The sequence below is a fragment of the Salvelinus namaycush genome, chromosome 6 (assembly GCF_016432855.1).
Source record: "Salvelinus namaycush isolate Seneca chromosome 6, SaNama_1.0, whole genome shotgun sequence".
NCBI classification, from domain to species: domain Eukaryota; kingdom Metazoa; phylum Chordata; class Actinopteri; order Salmoniformes; family Salmonidae; genus Salvelinus; species Salvelinus namaycush.
The window spans coordinates 11776818-11799107 of NC_052312.1; the positions used below are offsets into that span (position 1 = coordinate 11776818).

General features: G+C 43.7%; 1 protein-coding gene across 1 annotated transcript; it reads left to right on the forward strand.

Annotated features, from left to right (window-relative positions):
* Positions 1 to 151: 151 nt before the first annotated feature.
* On the forward strand, positions 152 to 19207 carry LOC120049648 (phospholipase A-2-activating protein-like). Its single transcript, XM_038995973.1, has 14 exons — positions 152 to 368; positions 873 to 1066; positions 1204 to 1304; positions 1471 to 1591; positions 1687 to 1854; positions 5090 to 5225; positions 8499 to 8668; positions 9000 to 9151; positions 13354 to 13573; positions 14304 to 14369; positions 14494 to 14565; positions 14745 to 14852; positions 15090 to 15257; positions 18487 to 19207. Exons 1-14 carry the CDS (start codon positions 220 to 222, stop codon positions 19059 to 19061), a joined length of 2400 nt encoding a protein of 799 aa, XP_038851901.1. The 5' UTR covers positions 152 to 219; the 3' UTR covers positions 19062 to 19207.
* Positions 19208 to 22290: the final 3083 nt, after the last annotated feature.

The following is a 22290-nucleotide window of genomic DNA, read 5'->3' on the forward strand; positions in this document are numbered from 1 at the left end:
TTATTCTGGCAGTGTTATTTCTATTCGTAAAAATTATATTCAAACGTCAAAAGCAAAAAATATATATAATTTCAAAAGCTAAATGTAATTGACCCCTCATGCAATCTGAGGTCAAGGTTCGTTTTGCATTGCTACTTCCGCCTTACTTGCCGGCCGCTTCTTGTTGTCAAGAAACGTCACTTCTCAGCTCAGAAATTTAATTGTGATATTGGGGATAAAATGGCATCACCTAACTCATATAAATTAAGCTGCTCTATACCTGGTCATGAAATGGATGTGCGAGGTCTTTCAGCTGCTTTTTTCCCTGACGGAGCCTTTGTGTCTGTTTCCCGAGACCGAACCGGACGAGTCTGGGTACCAAACTCAAGGTACCGCGAGCTAGCTTAGCTCAACAGACAATAATGTGGTTCTCACCATTTTAATGTCGTAAAGATAATCAGTTAGGAACCCTAGCCACACACATCGATGCCTCTCTCAATTCACCATAAGCATTATGTAAAGGCAAACCAACAAGTCGCTGCTATTGCAACGACGCTAGCTAACAAAATTAGCGTTGTCATTCTCTCAGCAAGTATTATGCCGTGTTTTTTCCACATCGGATAGTCCCCCATTCATAACACGCCAACTGTAGGTGATACAAGGTTTCTAAAACTTGAAGGACGAGATTTATCGCTCGACCTTATGGCTATTGTTAGCTAGCTAGTTAGCTAACGTTATTAACGTTTCCTTTATAGCTAGCAACGCTTTTCTATAGCTAACGTTAGTTAATCATTAGAAATAGCCAGAGCCTGTTAAGAATTTGACACCGCCCTGTTCTGCGTTTTAAATGTAATACAATTTCATTTCATATAACATGTTTTGTCTCTCTTCAGCCCAGACAGGGGGTTCACAGAAATGCATTGCATGACAGGTCATCAAAATTTTGTATCCTGTGTATGCATCATCGCTCCAAGTGACACATATCCTCGGGGACTCATAGCCACTGGTGGAAATGACCACAACATATGTGTTTTCACACTGGACCAACCACAACCATTGTTCACCCTCAAGGGACACAAAAATACAGGTAGAGTTGATAAACAGTTGATGCATTATTGTGCAACACCTAATTGAACGTGATTACTTTACTTCAAATACCAACTTGGTCTGATGACACTTTCGTTGTGAATAGCTAGAAACTATCCATGATATGTATGTCCACAGTGTGCACTCTGTCCTCTGGAAAGTTTGGAACCCTACTGAGTGGCTCATGGGACACCACAGCAAAAGTCTGGCTCAACGAGAAGTGCATGATGACCTTACAGGTAAAGTGTATGAGACATGTTCAGTAGGGCTCAATTTAGCAAAAACGTTTTGCGACATAAAACTAAAATCTGTGTTCTTAATGAATAAGTTTCGCAAAACTTTTTCTCTGTACTGAACACAACCCAGGTGAGTGAATATGGCTAGATGTGCTCTTTTGTATTCCAGGGGCACACAGCAGCAGTGTGGGCAGTGGTCATATTACCTGAACAAGGCCTCATGTTGTCAGGATCAGCTGACAAGACCATCAAGCTGTGGAAGGCTGGGCGTTGTGAGAAGACATTTACAGGTGAGAGATTAATGCACCCACAAACCACCGTTCCCTCCATAAATATTGTGGCAGTACTGAGGCCAGACATCACTGAATGCGTTCGTCTGTCCCAGGTCACGAGGACTGTGTCAGAGGGCTAGCGGTGGTCAGCGACCTGGAGTTCTTATCCTGCAGCAACGACGCCAGTATCAGGAGATGGCTGGTGACTGGGGAATGTGTGCAGGTATACTACAGCCATACCAACTACATCTACAGCCTGGCCATCTTCCCCAACGGACAAGGTACAGTATGGACGACTGATACCAGACAATCTACCTGTGCCCTGTTTGTAGAACCACTATGCCCTAGGAAAGTTTGACAGTCTGTTTGTAGAACCCATATGCCCGAGGAAAGTGTGACAGTCTGTGCTTCAAATTTTATTTGTCACATGCGGCGAATACAACCTTACAGTGAAATGCTTACTTACAAGCCCTTACCCAACAATGCAGTTTTATGAAAAGTAAGTGTTAAGTAAAAAATAGATAAGTTAAAAACAATTAAAGAGCAGCAGTAAAATAACAGTAGCAAGGCTATATACAGGGGGTACTGGTACAGAGTCTATGTGCGGGGGCACCGGTTAGTCAAGGTAGTATGTACATGTAGGTAGAGTTAGTGACTATGCATAGATAATAACCAGAGAGTAGCAGCAGTGTAAAAGAGGGGGGGGGGGGGGGGGGGGTGTAATGTAAATAGTCTGGGTAGCCATTTGATTAGCTGTTCGGGAGTCTTATGGCTTGGGGGTAGAAGTTGTTAAGAAGCCTTTTGGACCTGGACTTGGCGATCCAGTGCCGCTTGCCGTACAGTAGCAGAGAGAACAGTATGACTAGGGTGGTTGGGATCTTTGACAATTGGTAGGGCCTTCCTCTGACACCGTCGGGTATAGAGGTCCTGGATGGCAGGAAGCTTGGCCCCGGTGATGTACTGGGCCGTATGCACTACCCTCTGTAGTGCCTTGCTGTCAGAGGCTGAGCAGTTGCCATACCAGGCAGTGATGCAACCGATCAGGATGCACTCGATGGTGTGGCTGTAGAACTTTTTGAGGATCTGAGGACCCATTCCAAATCTTTTCAGTCTCCTGAGGGGGAATAGGCTTTGTCATGCCCTCTTCACGACTGTCTTGGTGTGTTTTGACCATGATAGTTTGTTGGTGATGTGGACAACAAGGAACTTGAAGCTCTCAACCTGCTCCACTACAGCCCTGTCGATGAGAATGGGGGCCTGCTCGGTCCTCCTTTTCCTGTAGTCCACAATCATCTCCATTGTCTTGATCACGTTGATGGAGAGGTTGTTATCCTGGCACCACATGGCCAGGTCTCTGACCTCCTCCCGATAGACTGTCTCATCGTTCTCGGTGTTGTGTCGTCGGTAAACATGATGATGGTGTTGGAGACGTGCCTGGCCATGCGGTCATGGGTGAACAGGGAGTACAGGAGGGGGGCTGAGCACGTACCCCTGAGGGGCCCCCGTGTTGAGGATCAGCGTTGCAGATGTGGGTTTTTTTCTTAAGGGGTGTGTTGTTACCTACCCTTACCACCTGGGGGCGGCCCGTCAGAAAGTCCAGGATCCAGTTGCAGAGGGAGGTGTTGAGTCCCAGGGTCCTTAGCTTAGTGATGAACATTGAGGGCACTATGGTGTTGAACGCTGAGCTGTAGTCAATGAATAGCATTCTCACGTAGGTGTTCTTTTTGTCCAGGTGGGAAAGGGCAGTGTGGAGTGCAATAGAGATTGCATCATCTGTGGATCTGTTGGGGCGATATGCAAATTGTAATGGGTCTAGAGTTTCTGGGATAATGGTGTTGATGTGAGCCATGACCAGCTTTTCAAAGCACTTCATGGCTACAGACGTGAGTGATACGTGTCAGTAGTCATTCAGGCAGGTTATCTTAGTGTTCTTGGGCACAGGGACTATGGTGGTCTGCTTGAAACATGTTGGTATTACAGACTTAGTCAGGGACAGGTTGAAAATGTCAGTGAAGACACTTGCTAGTTGTTCAACGGATGCTCGGAGTACACGTCCTAGTGATTCGTCTGGCCCTGCGGCCTGGTGAATGTTGACCTGTTTAAAGGTCTTACTCACATTGGCTACAGAGAGCGTGATCACACAGTCATCCGGAACAGCTGATGCTCTCATGCATGCTTCAGTGTTGCTTGCCTCGAAGCGAGCATAGAAGTAATTTAGCTCGTCTGGTAGGCTCGTGTCACTGGGCAGCTCACGGCTGTGCTTTGTAGTCTGTAATAGTTTGCAAGCCCTGCCACATCCGACGAGCGTCTGAGCCGGTGTAGTACGATTCAATCTTAGTCCTGTATTGACGCTTTTCCTGTTTGATGGTTCATCTGAGGGCATATTGGGATTTCTTATAAGCGTCCGGGTTAGAGTTCCGCTCCTTGAAAGCGGCAGCTCTACCCTTTAGCTCAGTGTGGATGTTGCCTGTAATCCATGGCTTCTGGTTGGGGTATGTACTGTGGGGACGATGTCATCGATGCACTTATTGATGAAGCCAGTGACTCATGTGGTGTACTGCCATCGGAAGAATCCTGGAACATATTCCAGTCTGTGCCAGCAAAACAGTCCTGTAGCTTAGCATCTGCACCATCTGACCACTTCTTTATTGGCCGAGGCACTGGTGGTTCCTGCTTTAGTTTTTGCTTGTAAGCAGGAATTGGGAGGATAGAATTATGGGTAGATTTGCCAAATGGAAGTCTAGGGTGAGCTTTGTATGCGTCTCTGTGTGTGGAGTGAAGGTGATCTGAGGTCATTTTTCCCCTCAGATTGCACATTTTAATATGCTGATAAAAATGAGGTAAAAAGGATTTAAGTTTCCCTGCATTAAAGTCCACGGCCACTAGGAGTGCCGCCTCTGGATGAGCGTTTTCCTGTTTGCTTATGGCCTTATACAGCTCATTGAGTGCAGATTTAGTGCCAGCACTCTTTTGGTAAATGGTGTGGTCTACAACTTATCATGAGATACTCTACCTCAGGTAGAGTCCCGCCAGCTGTATTTTATCCATGTTGTCATTCAGCCACGACTTGATGAAACAAGATATTACAGTTTTTAATGTCCCGTTGGCAGGATATTCGTGATCGTAGTTCGGCTATTTTGTTATCCAATGATTGTACGTTGGCTAATAGGACTGATGGTAGAGGCAGATTACACACTCGCCGTCAGATCCTTACAAGGCACCCCAACCTACGTCCCCGATATCTCCATCTCTTTCTCATGTGAATGACAGGGATGTCATAAGAGACGGTGGCAGAAACATTATGTACAAAATAAGTTACAAATGACGCAAAAAAACACACAATAGCACAATTGGTTGAGAGCCCGTAAAATGGCAGTCATCTCCCCCGGCACCATTATGTTTTCATAGTAGAAAAGATAACTCCTGCACACACGATATTGCCTCTGCACATTTACTTTGTTGAAGGTTCTGTCAGACATTTTTCAAGACAATCTGTTGGTGCTCTCCTCCCCTCAGATTTTGTGAGCACAGGAGAGGACCGGACCTTGAGGATATGGAAGCAGGGCGAGTGCCAACAGACCATCCGTCTCCCAGCCCAGTCAGTGTGGTGCTGCTGTATCCTGCCCAATGGGGATATAGCTGTGGGAGCCAGGTAAACCCCAAACCCCACTGTTAATCCACTGTCCAACCATTTCTATCTCACTGTCAAAGGACATGAGACATAGCAGTATAATACATGAAAACCATTGCATCACCTCTTATCAGAGATAGATATACAGTACCAGTCAAAAGTTTGGACACACCTACTCATTCCAGGGTTTTTCTTTATTTGTACTATTTTCTACTTTGTAGAACAGTAGTGAAGACATCAAAACTATGAAATAACACGTGGAATCATGTAGTAACCAAAAAAGTGTTAAACAAATATTTATATTTAAGTATCTTCAAAGTAGCCACCCTGTGCCTTGATGACAGCTTTGCACACTCTTGACATTCTCTCAACCAGCTTCATGAGGTAGTCACCTGGAATGCATTTCAATTAACAGGTGTGTCTTGTTAAAAGTTCATTTGTGGAATTTCTTTCCTTAATGCGTTTGAGCCAATCAGTTGTTTTGTGACAAGGTAGTGGTGGTATACAGAAGATAGCCCTATTTGGTAAAATACCAAGTCTATATTATGGCAAGAACAGCTCATATAAGCAAAGAGAAATGACAGTCCATCATTACTTTAAGACATGAAGGTCAGTCAATATGGAAAATTCAAGTGCAGTCGCAAAAACCATCAAGCGCTATGTTGAAACTGGCTCTCATGAGGACCACCACAGGAAAGGAAGACCTAGAGTCACCTCTGCGGCAGAGGATAAGTTCATTAGAGTTACTAGCTTCAGAAATTGCAGCCCAAATAAATGCTTCAGAGTTCAACAGATACATCTCAACATCAACTGTTCAGAGGAGGCTGCCTGAATCAGGCCTTCATGATCGAATTGCTGCAAAGAAACCACTACGGACACCAATAATAAGAAGAGACTTGCTTGGGCCAAGAAACACAAGCAATGGACATTAGACCAGTGGAAATCTGTCCTTTGGTCTGGAGTCCAAATTTTTTGTGTCTTCGTGAGACGCAGTGTAGCTGAACGAATTATCACAGCATGTGTAGTTCCCACCGTGAAGCATGTAGGAGGTGGTGTGGGGTGCTTGGCTGGTGACACTGTGATTTATTTAGAATTCAAGGCACACTTAGCCAACATGGCTACCACAGCATTCTGCAGCAATACGCCATCCCATCTGGTTTGCGCTTCGTGGGACTATCATTTGTTTTTCAACAGGACAATGACCCAACACACCTCCAGGCTGTGTAAGGGTTATTTGACCAAGGAGGAGAGTGATGGAGTGCCGCATCAGATGGCCTGGCCTCCACAATCCCCCAACATCAACCCAATTGAGATGGTTTGGGATGAGTTGGACCGCAGAGTGAAGGAAAAGCAGCCAACCAGTGCTCAGCATATGTGGGAACTCCTTCAAGACTGTTGGGAAAGCATTCCAGGTGAAGCTGGTTGAGAGAATGCCAAGAGTGTGAAAATCTGTCATCAAAGCAAACGGTGGCTACTTTGATGAATCTAAAATATATTTAGATTTGTTGAAAACATTTTTGGTTACTACATGTTTTCATGTAAGAAAGACCCTTGAATGAGTAGGTGTCAACTTTTGACTGGTACTGTATATATTTATATACGCACACACATACAGTATATACACATACAGTGCATCTGGAAAGTATTCAGATCCATTGACTTTTTCCACGTTTTGTTGCGTTACAGCCTTATTCTAAAATTGATTAAATAAAAAAATTTCCTCATCAATCTACACACAATACCCCATAATGACATAGCAAAAACAGGGTTTTAGAAATACCTTATTTACATAAGTATTCAGACCCTATGCTATGAGACTCAGAATTGAGCTCTGGTGCATCCTGTTTCCATTGATCATCCTTGAGATGTTTCTATATCTTGATTGGAGTCCACCTGTGGTAAATTTCAATTAATTCGACATGATTTGGAAAGGCACACACCTATCTATATAAGGTCCCACAGTTGCCAATGCATGTCAGAGCAAAAACCGAGCCATGAGGTCGAAGGAATTGGCCATAGAGCTCTGAGACAGGATTGTGTTGAGGCACAGATCTGTGAAAGGGTACCAAAACATTTCTGCAGCATTTAAGGTCACCACAAACAGTGGTCTCATCCTTCTTAAATGGAAGAAGTTTGGAACCACCAAGACTCTTCCTAGAGCTGGCCTCCCGGCCAAACTGAGAAATCAGGGGAGAAGGGCCTTGGTCAGGGAGGTGATCAAGAACTCGATGGTCACTCTGACAGAGCTCCAGAGTTCCTCTGTGGAGATGGGAGACCTTCCAGAAGGACAACCATCTCTGTAGCACTCCACCAATCAGGCCTTTATGGTAGAGTGGCCAGGCGGAAGCTACTCAGTAAAAGGCACATGACAGCCCGCTTGGAGTTTGCCAAAAGGCACCTAAAGGACTCTGACCATGAGAAACAAGATTCTCTTGTCTGATGAAACCAAGATTGAACTCTTTGGCCTGAATGCCAAGCATCACGTCTGGAGGAAACCTGGAACCATCCCTACGGTGAAGCATGGTGATGGCAGCATCATGTTTTGTGGATGTTTTTCAGCGGCAGGGACTAGAAGAGACTCGTCAGAATCGAACTAAAGATGAACTGAGCAAAGTACAGAGATCCTTGATGAAAACCTGCTCCAGGTTCACATCCCAACAGGACAACGACCCTAAACACACAGCCAAGATGATGCATGAGTGGCTTCGGGACAAGTCTCAATGTCCTTGAGTGGCCCAGCCAGAGTACGGACTTGAACCCAATCTAAAATCTCTGGAGAGACCTGAAAATAGCTGTGCAACAACGCTCCCCATCCAACCTGACAGAGCTTGAGAGGATCTGCAGAGAAGAATGGGAGAAACTCCCCAAATACAGGTGTACCAAGCTTGAAGCGTCATACCCAAGAAGACTCGAGGCTGTAATCGCTGCCAAAGGTGTTTCAACAAAGTACTGAGTAAAGGGTCTGAATACATATGTCAATGTGATATTTCCGTTTTTTTATATATACAAATTACCCAACATTTCTAAAAACTTGTTTTTGCTTTGTCATTATGGGGTATTGTGTGTAGATTGATGAGGGGGGGGGGGACTATTGAATCCATTTTAGAATAAGGCTGTAACGTTACAATGTGGAAAAGTCAAGGGGTCTGAATACTTTCTGAATTCACTGTATATTATTATTAATTAGTCAGTGAGTAGTTCACAGTAAATTAAGAGAAACAGTTAGATGGAGAGAGCAATGTTGCTGCTATTACCTTGCTTTTGTGTCACCGATTTGTTTTATTCGCCTCACAGTGACGGCCTCATCAGAGTGTTCACTGAGATGGAAGACCGCATGGCCAGCCCTCAGGACCTCCAAGCTTTTGAGGATGAGCTCTCCAAGACCACCATCGACCCCAAGACCGGGGACCTGGGGGACATCAAGATGGAGGATCTTCCAGGAAGGGATCACCTTGATGAGCCTGGTAATTATATTACGTACATATTCCATTATATTAATCCATTTCATTACACTACATATGTATTGATATCTATATATTCAATTAACAGAAAACTATTAGGACATTACATGCCCAACATCACTGTTTGGCTGTTATTGTTTTTTGCATCTACAGCCCCTGATCACTGACATCTTTCATGAATGATAAACGTATTTTACCAATCACCAATCTTTAGTAGAACCTGAAACTATAAACCACAGAAGCACATGAAATGTGGAGTAATTCAGAAACCCCCCTTGTTGTATTGGAGTGTGTAAAGTATGCACACTCATTAAGATGTGTGTCTGTCTCCCAGGGAATCGGGACGGACAGACGCGGCTGATCAAAGAGGGCCAGAAGGTGGAGGCGTACCAGTGGAGCGTGGCCGACAGCCGCTGGATGAAGATAGGAGATGTGGTGGGAGGTTCCAACCAGCAGACCTCCAAGAAAGTCAACTATGAGGGGAAGGTGTGGTCACGAAATTTTGTCAGCCGGTGATTGTCAAGCAAATAACTGTCGGTCTCACGGTAATTGACCGTTAATTAACATGAACACCTTTAGCATATCCTGGCTTCCCCATTGATGCAGACATTTGGAACATCTACATTTTAAAAAGTGTAATAAATCAATTTATTTTAGACAGGTCTAAAGAAGCATGACATGAAGAAATTGTAGTCTTTCAGAAGAACAGAATAGCATACTGTGAGTTGTTCTTATGTTAGGTCCAGATCTGGCAATGCCAAATGGCTGTGGGCTACGCAAGTTCATTTAGGAGACGATATTTGCATTCAATTCCATGGCATTTGTTTTTATTATTTTATAGTATGAAGAATACAATTGAACAAAGTTTAATAAAATAGAAAGGATATTTTCTCCAAACGATTTGAGGGAGTGCAAACATGCAGCTATTCTGTGTTGAGCGGTTCACAAAGATATAGGTACTCCTATATGCTTCATTTAGAGTTATTTATCTTCTACCGCCTCAGAAACCCGGATCCGGGAGCACCCCCACCAGTAAAAAAGCTGACTAGCATAGCTAGCATAGCGTCACAAGTAAATACTAGCATCTAAATATCATTCAATCACAAGTCCAAGACACCAGATGAAAGATACACTTCTTGTGAATCCAGCAATCATTTCTGATTTTTAAAATGTTTTACAGGGAAGACACAATATGTAAATCTATTAGCTAACCACGTTAGCAAAAGACACCATTTTTCTTTGTCCACCATTTTTTCTCTCCACCAGTAGCTATCACCAATTCGACCAAATAAAGATATTGATAGCCACTAACCAAGAAAAAACCTCATCAGATGACAGTCTGATAACATATTTATTGTATAGCATAGGTTTTGTTAGAAAAATGTGCATATTTCAGGTAGAAATCATAGTTTACAATTGCACCCACCATAACAACTCGACTAGAATAAATACAGAGAGCAACGTGTATTACCTAATTACTAATCATAAAACATTTCTTAAAAATACACAGCGTACAGTAAATGAAAGACACAGATCCTGTGAATCCAGACAATATTTCAGATTTTCTAAGTGTTTTACAGCGAAAACACAATAAATCGTTATATTAGCATACCACATGTGCAAACATTACCCCAGCATTGATTCAAGGCAAAAAGAGCGATAGCGTTATCATCACCAAAATATATTAATTTTTTCACTAACCTTCTCAGAATTCTTCCGATGACACTCCTGTAACATCATATTACACAATCCATATAGAGTTTGATCGAAAATGTGCATATTTAGCGGCACAAATCGTGCTTACACAATGGAAATACTGTCCAACTACTCAAGCAATCTGCCCGGCGCCATCTTGGAAAGACACCTATTTTTATCGAAAACTATTCATAAACTTGACTAAAAAAATACAAGTTGGACAGCAATTGAAAGAAAAATTAGTTCTTAATGCAATCGCTGAATTACATTTTTAAAATTATCCTTACTGTGCAATACAGGGTGCGCCAAAGCGAAGCTACCCAAAAAAAAATGGCGACATATGCGTTTAACATTTTTCAACAGAACAACGATTTATCATCATAAATAGTTCTTACTATTAGCTGAGCTTCCATCAGAATCTTGGGCAATGTATCCTTTCTCCGGTCTAATCGTCTTTTGGTCGAAAGATGTCCTCTTGTCCTGTCGAAATGGCCACTAACGTTCGGCATGTACTGGAAAAGTGTCCAACTATTGGAAGTGCGTCACAAAGAAATGCCAGAAAATCACACTAAACGGATATAAATTGCTATAAAACGGTTTAAATTAACTACCTTATGATGTCTTTAACACCTATAACGAATAAAAATATGACCGGGGATATAGAAGTGGCTAAACCAAAGCTTGGAAGGAGGCCAGTCCGACGTCCATCGTGCGTCAAGCGCAGGGAAGAAAAGAAAGGTACTTCCGGCCTTTGGTCTTTTATAAAGTCCCAGATTGCGCAATCGACTCCATTCAAATTGTCACCACTTACTGACATCTAGAGGAAGGCGTAGGCAGTGTTTGTAGCCCCATAGCATTCACAGGGACCTAAAAACTGACCTGGGAACAGAGGCCAAGATTTCTGAAATCTCACTCCCTGGCAGGAAAAGTGCTGTAGAATGAGTTCTGTTTCACTCAGAGACATAATTCCAACTGTTTTAGAAACTAGAGAGTGTTTTCTATCCAATAATAATAATAATATGCATATTGTACGAGCAAGAATTGAGTACTAGGCAGTTTAATTTGGCAACGTCAACAACAAAAAAAAGTGCTAACAGCTCCCCCTATTGAGTAGAGGTTAACTAAGTGGCTCGGGGAACAAAACATCAATATTTTGGGTCCATGGCCAGGAAACTCCCCAGACCTTAATCCCATTGAGAACTTGTGGTCAATCCTCAAGAGGCAGGTGGACAAACAAAAACCCACAAATTCTGACAAACTCCAAGCATTGATTATGCAAGAATGGGCTGCCATCTGTCAGGATGTGGCCCAGAAGTTAATTGACAGCATGCCAGGGCGGATTGCAGAGGTCTTGGAAAAAGAAGGGTCAACAATGCAAATATTGACTCTTTGCATCAACTTCATGTAATTGACAGTAAAAGCCTTTGACACTTATGAAATGCTTGTAATTATACTTCAGTATTCCATAGTAACATCTGACAAAAAATATCTAAAGACACTTAAGCAGCAAACTTTGTGGAAATTAATATTTGTGTCATTCTCAAAACTTTTGGCCACGACTGTACATAAGTTGACATTCTATTCTGTGCAAGAAATAAATATTCAGAACAGTCTGAGACAGTTGTGAGATGTGATAGATCCCAAATTAATACAACCACTAGCATCCCGAAAAATGTTTACGCAATGTGTCTAACGCAACAGATCAGAACGTTTAGCTTTACATTTTGATAAACTATTAGGTTATTTGTTCACATTTAAAAGCACAGCAATGCGCACATGGCAATAGGCTAAAAGTGCGAATGTTCCATTAGCGTGAAAACACCATTATAAAAAGTGACCACAAATGCGATTATGCATGTAATGCTTTTATTATAAAGGTGCATTTTTATGGTGAAAATTATCTTCCCCAAACTTGAAACTCACGCGCTGCAAATGTATGCCAGTTAGGCTCTACAACCGTTGTAAAGCAGATGAATGTGCTTAATTTAAAAAGGTTATTTGGCCACTTTAGTTGTGATACTAACCTTATCAAAACATATAGGTCAGAAGGGCAAGGCTACATGAGGTGTGCGACTATGATTAGAAAAAGTCGCAAAAAAAGGCATTGTTTCTTGCCTTAAGCTGGGCTTCATAAGTGATAATATATCATTCACAAGTGATAGGCTAATATTGTCACCCATCAGAGTATTATTGATTTAATCTTGTCATTACATATACTAAATAAAATATTTGTTTTGATTTAGAATGTACCTTTATCATGCACCTGTCTCAAAACAGGGGCAGCGGGAAAAAATACGTCACCTTTGCACTTAAATAGCGAATGGAGGACGCTTTTTCCATGGTTCATTTTCATGACAGCCAGGTAGGCTATACTCCTGTTGTAAAGAGAAGCAATGTGCTTAATATTAGGAAAGTTGAGAAATAAATATAGTAGGCATAGCCTATAGAAAGCTGATGGGATCCTCCTCTTTTTAATAGTGGCCATCACTCTGTTTTCTCACTCAATTGCGTGGCCAAAGAAATGTTGCGTTACATGAGCTTCTCATGAAGTGTTTGATTAGATTTTCAATCACATTTGCATTGATGTCAGCGTTATTAGAGGGACAATAGAGTGCTGAGTACCAGGCAGTTAAGCAAGTTTGATAGGCTACTAATGACCATCAGCAGCATTAGAGCTTGGAGAAGCCTAATTACTGTGACTAAACGGTCACTTGGAATTTGACTTCCTTCATGACTTGTGACCGCGGTAATAAGGTCACCGCAACAGCCATAGGTGCACCCCAACGTTAGGTCAATGATGATAACAATAGATGGACAGACGGATAGATAGAGACTTTGTCCTCAGAGGAAAATTTGTGTGCTGACTACAAGACAACTCTGGTGAACAGAGTACAGACGCAAGGCAAATTATTCACAACAAGTGCATTTGATCTTCACTGAGGCGAGCTGTCAGACAGTGAATCACTCAACCCATCTTCCGAATGATTTTCCAGGAGTACGACTTTGTCTTCACCATCGACATCAACGAGGGTGGCCCGTCCATGAAGCTGCCCTACAACGTGACGGACGACCCCTGGCTGACGGCTCACAACTTCCTGCAGAAGAACGAGCTCAGCCCCATGTTCCTGGACCAGGTGGCCAACTTCATCATCGAGAACACCAAAGGACACATCTTGGGAGCCGCCCCACCCAGCGCTGCCGACCCATTCACTGGTAAAGCCACTGGATCAACGAGCGCCATAGGCTACACTTAGGGCAATGTTTTCTTCTAAAGAAAACGTGCAGTGGACCAAGTTCCCATAATGTTTGAAATAGACCAGCCTAGCCCAGTAGTATCAATCCATTCACTGGTGAAGCCATTGAGCCATCTTCACTCTATAGGCTACACCTGGTGCAGCATATTTCTCTTCGAAGGGAAATTCCACTGTAACAGAGTGACTCAGAATTTTCACTTTAAAATGTATGTCAAACAAAAACCAGTGATTGCAAAGTTAAACAAACCACACAAGTCTTTGCACAAGGACGACTTTCTAAAAAGGTTCACTGAAAATTTCACAAACGCATTGACTTGAAGAGCAGTGCAGACGCAAAGTCCGGTAACAGAATGACGGCACCAGCAGCACAAACCGTCATTCCGTCAACTGCACTCTTCTTCAAGTAAATGTGTTTTTGTAAAATGTTCTTTGGAAATTCTTAAGTCATCCTTGTGCAAAGAATTGTATAGTTTGTTTAAATTTGCAATCATTGTTTTTTTGTTTGACATACATTTTAAAGTGAAAAATCTCAGCATCACTCTGTTACAGTGGAATTTCCCCTAACAAACATTGTGCAACGTCACCGTAAACAATTGGAATAGACGAGCTCACAGCAAGTAAATACAAAATGTGTTTGGAATACCAGACTAACTGTATATTTACCCTGCTTTTGTCATGTTCACCATCAGGTTCAGGCCGATACATCCCTGTAGCTGCCGACAATAGAGCAGGTTTTGGGGCTGACCCCTTCACAGGTAAATAAAAACAATTGTCCTTTTCTTGTAGATTTCAGTTTGTTGAGAACATGCTGCTCTAATGCATTATATGGCATTTTCATTCTATGGCTATGCTAATACATTATTACGGCGCTTTCCCCAGGCACTGGGCGGTACATCCCAGGATCGGGGACTCCCACAGGGGCGCCGGTGGGCGTGGCAGACCCCTTCACAGGTAACAGTCACTATAGCAATGCCTCGGGTTCAATCAAAGGTTACATTGACACACAATCCTGTTTTTTTATTGTCACTCATAATAAAAGACAACCCAACAACACTGCTAAAGCAGATGAAATCTAGTCTCTAGTATTTTGTTTGTTTGAGGTGTAACATTTGCCTGTCTTCTCTTCCCAGGTGGGGGTGCCTACTCCTCAGCTGCCTCGAGGCAGACCTCCACCAACATCTACTTCCCCAAAACGGACGGGGTGACCTTCGAGCAGGCCAACGCCACACAGATAATGGGTAAGTGAGCACTGACCAAAACATGATCCCTTCGTATTTTATTCCATATTTTCCTACTAGCAGAAATAATATGTCTATTTATTCAGCGTACAAAACTGATCAACCAGCACTGTGGCTGAACTGAAATAATGTGCATAGCTATATGAAAACCTCACTACAGAAAATACATACCGGATATTAGTGTCCTAACATACTCAATTTCCTCTCTCTATGTTAACTTTGCCCTTCCACCACCAGCCAAGCTGAGGGAGCTGAACGGTGGGGCCCCTGGGGAATACAGGCTGTCTGAGGAGGTGCTGGGGAGCCTGGAGAAGCTGCTGGTATCTGTATGTGACCCCTGTGCCTCAGAGCAGCCCACCACCGAGCAGATCAGCCTTCTCTGGAAGACCTCTCACTGGCCAGAAGGTAGGCTAACAAACATTATGGGTTTTGTATTTGTATTTATTAAGGATCCCCATTTAGTTACTGCCAAGGCAGCAGTTACTCTTCATATCAAAGTTTATTTGTCACATGCGCCGATTAGACCTTACAGTGAAATGCTTACTTACAGGCTCTAACCAATAGTACAAAAAAAGGTATTAGGTGAACAATAGAGAACAATAAAGAAATAAAACAACAGTAAAAAGACAGGCTATATACAGTAGCGAGTCTACATACAGACACCGGTTAGTCAGGCTGATTGAGGTAGTATGTCCATGTAGATATGGTTAAAGTGACTATGCATATATGATGAACAGAGAGTAGCAGTAGCGTAAAAGAGGGGTTGGGGGGTGGCGGGACACAATGCAGATAGCCGGGTTAGCCAATGTGCGGGAGCACTGGATGGTCGGCCCAATTGGGGTAGTTTGAACATGAATGTATAGTTTTAAGTGACTATGCATATATGATAAACAGAGAGTAGCATCAGCGTAAAAGAGGGGTTGGGGGGGGAGGCACACAATGCAAATAGTCCAGGTAGCCATTTGATTACCTGTTCAGGAGTCTTATGGCTTGGGGGTAAAAACTGTTGAGAAGCCTTTTTGTCCTATACTTGGCACTCTGGTACCGCTTGCCGTACAGTAGTAGAGAGAAAAGTCTATGGCTGGGGTCTTTGACCATTTTTAGGGCCTTCCTCTGACACCGCCTGGTGTAGAGGTCCTGGATGGCAGGCAGCTTAGCCCTAGTGATGTACTGGGCCGTACGCACTACCCTCTGTAGTGCCTTGCGGTCAGAGGCCGAGCAATTGCCGTACCAGGCAGTGATGCAACCATTCAGGATGCTCTCAATGTTGCAGCTGTAGAACCTTTTGAGGATCTCAGGACCCATGCCAAATCTTTTTAGTTTCCTGAGGGGGAATAGGCTTTGTCGTGCCCTCTTCACGACTGTCTTGGTGTGTTTGGACCATTCTAGTTTGTTGTTGATGTGCACACCCAGGAACTTGAAGCTCTCAACCTGCTCCACTACAGCCCCGTCTATGAGAATGGGGGCGTGCTCGGTCCTCCTTTTCCTGTAGTCCACAATCATCTCCTTCGTCTTGGTTACGTTGAGGGATAGGTTGTTATTCTGGCACAACCTGGCCAGGTCTCTGACCTCCTCCCTATAGGCTGTCTCGTCATTGTCGGTGATCAGGCCTACCACTGTTGTGTCGTCTGCAAACTTAATGATGGTGTTGGAGTCGTGCCTGGCCATATAATGTAATGCCTGGGGTCCAGAAACATTAAGGCAATTATATACAATTTAAAATATTACATGACATTACATTTCATAACACTTTTCACAACATGTTGTGTTTTCAGGCCACTACTCTATCACATATCTACAATACAAAATCCATGTGTGTGTAGAGTGCCTGTTCTACCTACATGTACATATTACCTAAATTACCTCGACTAACCGGTGCCCCCGCACATCGACTCTGTACCGATACCCCCTGTATATAACCTCGCTATTATTATTTTACTGCTGCTGTTAATTATTTGTTACTTTTATTTTCTATTTTTTACTTTTCAATTTTTTTACTTAACATATTTTTCTTAACTTCTTGAGGTATTGTTGGTTAAGTAAGCATTTCACTGTATTCGGCGCATGTGACAAATAACATTAGATTTGTTTTATCGTGTGTGTGTGTGTCTCTTCACAGTCCCCGCTGTTCCATAAGGTGTGTTTTTATCTGTTTTTTAAATCTGATTCTACTGCTTGCATCAGTCACCTGGTGTGGGATAGAGTTCAATGTAGTCATGGCTCTATGTAGTACTGTGCACCTCCCATAGTCTGTTCTGGACTTGGGAAAAGTGAAGAGACCTTTGGTGGCATGTCTTGTGGGGTATGCATGGGTGTTCGAGCTGTTTGCTAGTAGTTTAAACCGGCACTTCGGTGCATTCAACATGTCAGCACTTCTTAAAAAAACAAGAAGTGATGAAGTCAATCTCTCCTTCACTTTGAACCATTAGAGAGTGCTGCCCTGTTCTGAGCCAATTTGTCATTTTCAGAGGTGCCTCTTTGTGACACCTGACCACACGACTGAACAGTAGTCCAGGTGTGACAAAGCTATGGCCTGAAGGACCAGCGCTTTATTATAGACAGACTTCTCCCCGTCTTAGCTACTGTTGTATCAACATGTTTTGACCATGACAGTTTACAATCCAGGGTTACTTCAAGCAGTTTAGTCACCTCAAGTTGCTCAATTTCCACATCATTTATTATAAGATTTAGTTGAAGTTTAGGGTTTAGTGAATGATTGTGTCCCAAATACAATGCTTTTCGTTTTTGTAATATTTAGGAATAACTTATTCCTTGTCACCCATTCTGAAACTAACTGCAGATCTTTGTTAACTGATGCAGTGATATCACTCTCTGTAGGAGCTGACGTGTATCGTGTTGAGTCATCCGCATACATAGACACTCTGGCTTTAGTCAGTCAGTGGCATGTCATTAGTAAAGATTTTTTTAAAGTAAGGGGCCTAAACAGCTGCCCTGGGAAATTCCTGATTCTACCTGGATTATGTTGTAGAAGCTTCCATTAAAGAACACCCTTTGTGTTCTGTTAGACAGGTAACTCTTTGTCCACAATAAAGCAGGGGGTGTAAAGCCATAACACATACGTTTTTTTTTTTTTCATCAGCAGACTATGATCGATAATGTCAAAAGCCGCACTGAATTCTAACAAAACAGCTCCCAAAATCTTTTTATCATCAATTTCTCTCAGCCAATCATCAGTCATTTGTGTAAGTGCTGTGCTTGTTGAATGTCCTTCCCTATAAACGTGCTGAAAGTCTGTTGTCAATTTGTTTACAGTAAAATAGCATTGTATCTGGTCAAACACTATTTTTTTCAAACGTTTCCAAAGGGTTGGTAACAGGATGATTGGTGGGATATTTGAGCCTGTAAAGGGTGCTCTACTATTCTTGGGTAGCGGAATTACTTTTGCTTCTCCAAGCCTGAGGGCACAAATTGTTTTACTATAGCCTTGGGCAGGACTAAGGTTTATCTCACTAGACTGGAGTTCTGATAAGCATTTTATTGTTTGACTTCAGTTTCAGTGTTTGTCAAAACACGTGAAACTATTGCACATTCCAGTATTTAAACATATGGTGATGTCCCTTGTGAGCCTGCTATCACTTCATTGACCTGTAATCTTCTCTCTCCTGTCCTACAGACATCGTCTTCCCCGTCCTGGACATCCTGCGGCTGGCGGTGCGCCATCCACAGGTCAACGAGAGCCTGTGCGGCGGCGACGCGGACGATGGCGTTGCGCTCTGCAACCACCTGCTGAGCCTGATGAAGCCGCAGGCCCGGCCAGCCAATCAAATGCTGGCGCTGCGGACACTCTGCAACTGCTTTAGTGGCTGGCGTGGCCGAGCCCTCTTATTGGCCCAACGGGAGGCTGTACTGTCGCACGCTGCCGACCTGTGCTCCGTGTGCAACAAAAACATTCACATCGCCCTGGCCACTCTCGTCCTCAACTACGCCGGCTCCCTCCACGGCCAGCCTGACCTGGAAGCCAAGGCCCAGTGTCTGTCGGTGGCCAGCGCAGCGCTGGAGTCGGTGCAGGACAAGGAGGCAGTGTTTAGGCTCCTAGTGGCCCTGGGGACCACAGTGGCCTCCGACCAGACGGCCCAGGATCTGGCCAAGTCCCTGGGGGTCATGTCACAGATCGCCAAGTATACCTCCGTCACCGACCCGGCCAAGGTTGGCGAGTGCTGCCAGCTGGTATTAAAAGAACTGCAGTGATCTGATCTCATTTCCTGTGTTTTAATCCGCACCAGTATCCCCTTTCCCCTTACATTATTACTAGTCTTTGTTCAAGTGTTTTATTGATTTCAGACTGGTGGACTGTTGGATTGCATGTGCTGCAATAAAAAGATGTACAAATTGAATATTTCATTCAGCCTTTATTAATGATGGAGTTGGTGAGAAAGTAGAATTTAAATAGAAATGGCTGTGTTTACACATGCAGGCCAATCCTGATCTTTTGACCAATCAGATCAGCTCTGAAAAAGATCTAATGTGAAAGATCTGACGTGATTGGTCAATAGACCAATTAGTGGAAAACATATCCGAATTGGGCTGGGATCAGGCTAGTTTATCACCCATCTGCTACATTAACGGAGTTAGACACGGTTGAATTATTAGATTAATACTGAAAGGTCATTGATCTTAAAGGAATAGTTCACTGAAATTACAAAATGACACATTTGGTTTTCTTACCCTGTCCATAGACTGCTTACAGGGAAAGGAAAGCAATATGGAATTTGGGTGAACTATCCCTTTAAGTTTAGAAAGTCATGTAACATCAAGCAAAAGCAAGTTTTCACCTGGCATCGTGATCCGAGACTCAGAAATGCATCAATAGCAGATCAGATCACAGGTGAAAGCATGCAATGAACGTCCACTCTGCAACAATGAAGTAAGTGGCATGTTGTCCCCGGTGCCACCCTCTTGGTGAACTATTTACCCAGCACCTCAGTTCCTCATGGTAAATACTGTAACTGTAAACAGTGGAATCTCAACTATGACGCTGCATGGGATAGCAGCTGTCTTACGGGCTCCTAACCAATTCTGCTATGTTTTTTTTGAGCTGGTCTTAACTTTCTTTTGTGCATAATGTTTCTGCCATCAGTTCCTATGACTGGAAACCGCTTCTGGACATCAGAACAGCGATCACTACCCTCTATTTGGACGAAAATGTCGACTTAAATGAGTTGGCAGCTCTGGACGTTCTGCTTACTCTGGACCAGGCCCTAATCCCCGGGAATCGAAAGAGGAAGCGGCGGAGAAAGAGAGGCAGGTGAGTGATCACCATGACAAGACTTCGTCAGTGAGTAAATAGACCGCCATTGCCCTCTGTCCTACTAGAAAACGTGCAGTCACTGGAGAACAAACCATGACTATCCTATCAACGGGACCTAATATCCTATGTTTTTTCAGAAGTTGTGGCTGAACTAGGACATGGATATACCAGTCAAAAGTTTGGACACTTACTCATTCAAGGGTTTTTCTTTATTTTTACTATTTTCTACATTGTAGAATAATAGTGAAGACATCCAGACTATGAATAACACATATGGAATCATGTACTAACCAAAGTGTTAAACAAATCAAAATATATTTTATATTTGAGATTCTTCAAAGTAGCCACCCTTTGCCTTGATGACAGCTTTGCACACTCTTGGCATTCTCTCAACCAGCTTCATCTGGAATGCATTTCCAACAGTCTTGAAGGAGTTCCCACATATACTTCTCGTCAGATTCTCTCAAGTTGGATGGGAAGCGTCTCTGCACTGCTATTTTCAGGTCTCTCCAGAGATGTTTATCGGGTTCAAATCCGGGCTCTGTCTGGGCCACTAAAGGACATTCAGAGACTTGTCCCGAAGCCACTCCTGCGTTGTCTTGACTGTGTGCTTAGGGTCGTTGTTCTGTTGGAAAGTGAACCTTCGACCCAGTCTGAAGTCCTGAGCACTCTGGAGCAGGTTTTCATCAAGGATCTCTCCGTACTTTGCTCAGTTCATCTTTCACTCATTCCTCATTAGTCTCCCAGTCCCTGTGGTGATGCTGCCACCACCATGCTTCACCGTAGGGACGGTGCCAGGTTTCCTCCAGACGTGATGCTTGGCATTTTTGTTACTCATGGTCAGAGTCCTTTAGGTGCCTTTTGGCAAACTCCAAGCGTACTGTCATGTGCCTTTTACTAACGAGTGGATTCCGTCTGGCCACTCTACCAGAAAGACCTGATTGGTGGAGTGCTGCAGAGATGGTTGTCCTTTTTGAAAGGTTCTCCCATCTCCACAGAGGAACTCTGGAGCTCTGTCAGAGGGACCATCGGGTTCTTGATCACCTCCCTGAACAAGGCTCTTCTCCCCCGATTGCTCAGTTTGGCTGGGCGGCCAAGAGGAAGAGTCTTGGTGGTTCCAAACTTATTCCATTTAAGAATGATGGAGGCCACTGTGTTCTTGGGGATCTTCAATGCTGCAGAAATGTTTTGGTACCCTTCCCCAGATCTGTGCCTCTACACAATCCTGTCTCAGAGCTCTACGGACAATTAATTTGACCTCATGGCTTGGTTTTTGTGCTCTGACATGCACTGTCAACTGTGGGACCTTATATAGACAGGTGTGTGCCTTTCCAAATCATGTCCAATCAATTACATTTACTACAGGTGAATTTCCATCAAGTTGTAGAAACATCTCAAGGATGATCAATGGAAACAGGATGCATCTGAGTTGAGTTGAATATTTATTTAATTAAGGTATTTTTGTTTTTATTTTGTATATATTTGCAAAAATTTCTGAACCTGTTTTCGCTTTGTCATTATGGGGTATAATGATGCTTTCCAAATGCACTGTATAGGGAGAAGGTCAGAGACCTGGTAGTGTGGTGCCAGGACAGCAACCTCTCCTTCAACGTCAGCAAGACAAAGGAGCTGATCGTGGACTACAGGAAACGGAGGAGGATGTAGTGGAGCGGGTTGAGAGCTTCAAGTTCCTCTGTCTACATCACTAAGGAATTAACATGGTACACCCACACCCACACAGCTGTGAAGAGGGCCTGACAACACCTTTTCCCCCTCAGGAGACTGAAAAGATTTGGCATGGGTCCCCAGATCCTCAAAAAGTTCAGCTGTAGGGGCCTCTCGGGTGGCGCAGTGGTCTAGGGCACTGCATCGCAGCGCTAGCTGTGCCACCAGAGATTCTGGGTTCGCGCCCAGGCTCTGTCGCAGCTGGCCGCGACCGGGAGGTCCGTGGGGCGACGCACAATTGGCCTAGCGTCGTCCGGGTTAGGGAGGGTTTGGCCGGTAGGGATATCCTTGTCCCATCGCGCACCAGAGACTCCTGTGGCGGGCTGGGCGCAGTGCACGCTAACCAAAGTCGCCAGGTGCACGGTGTTTCCTCCGACACATTGGTGCAGCTGGCTTCCGGGTTGGATGCGCGCTGTGTTAAGAAGCAGTGCGGCTTGGTTGGGT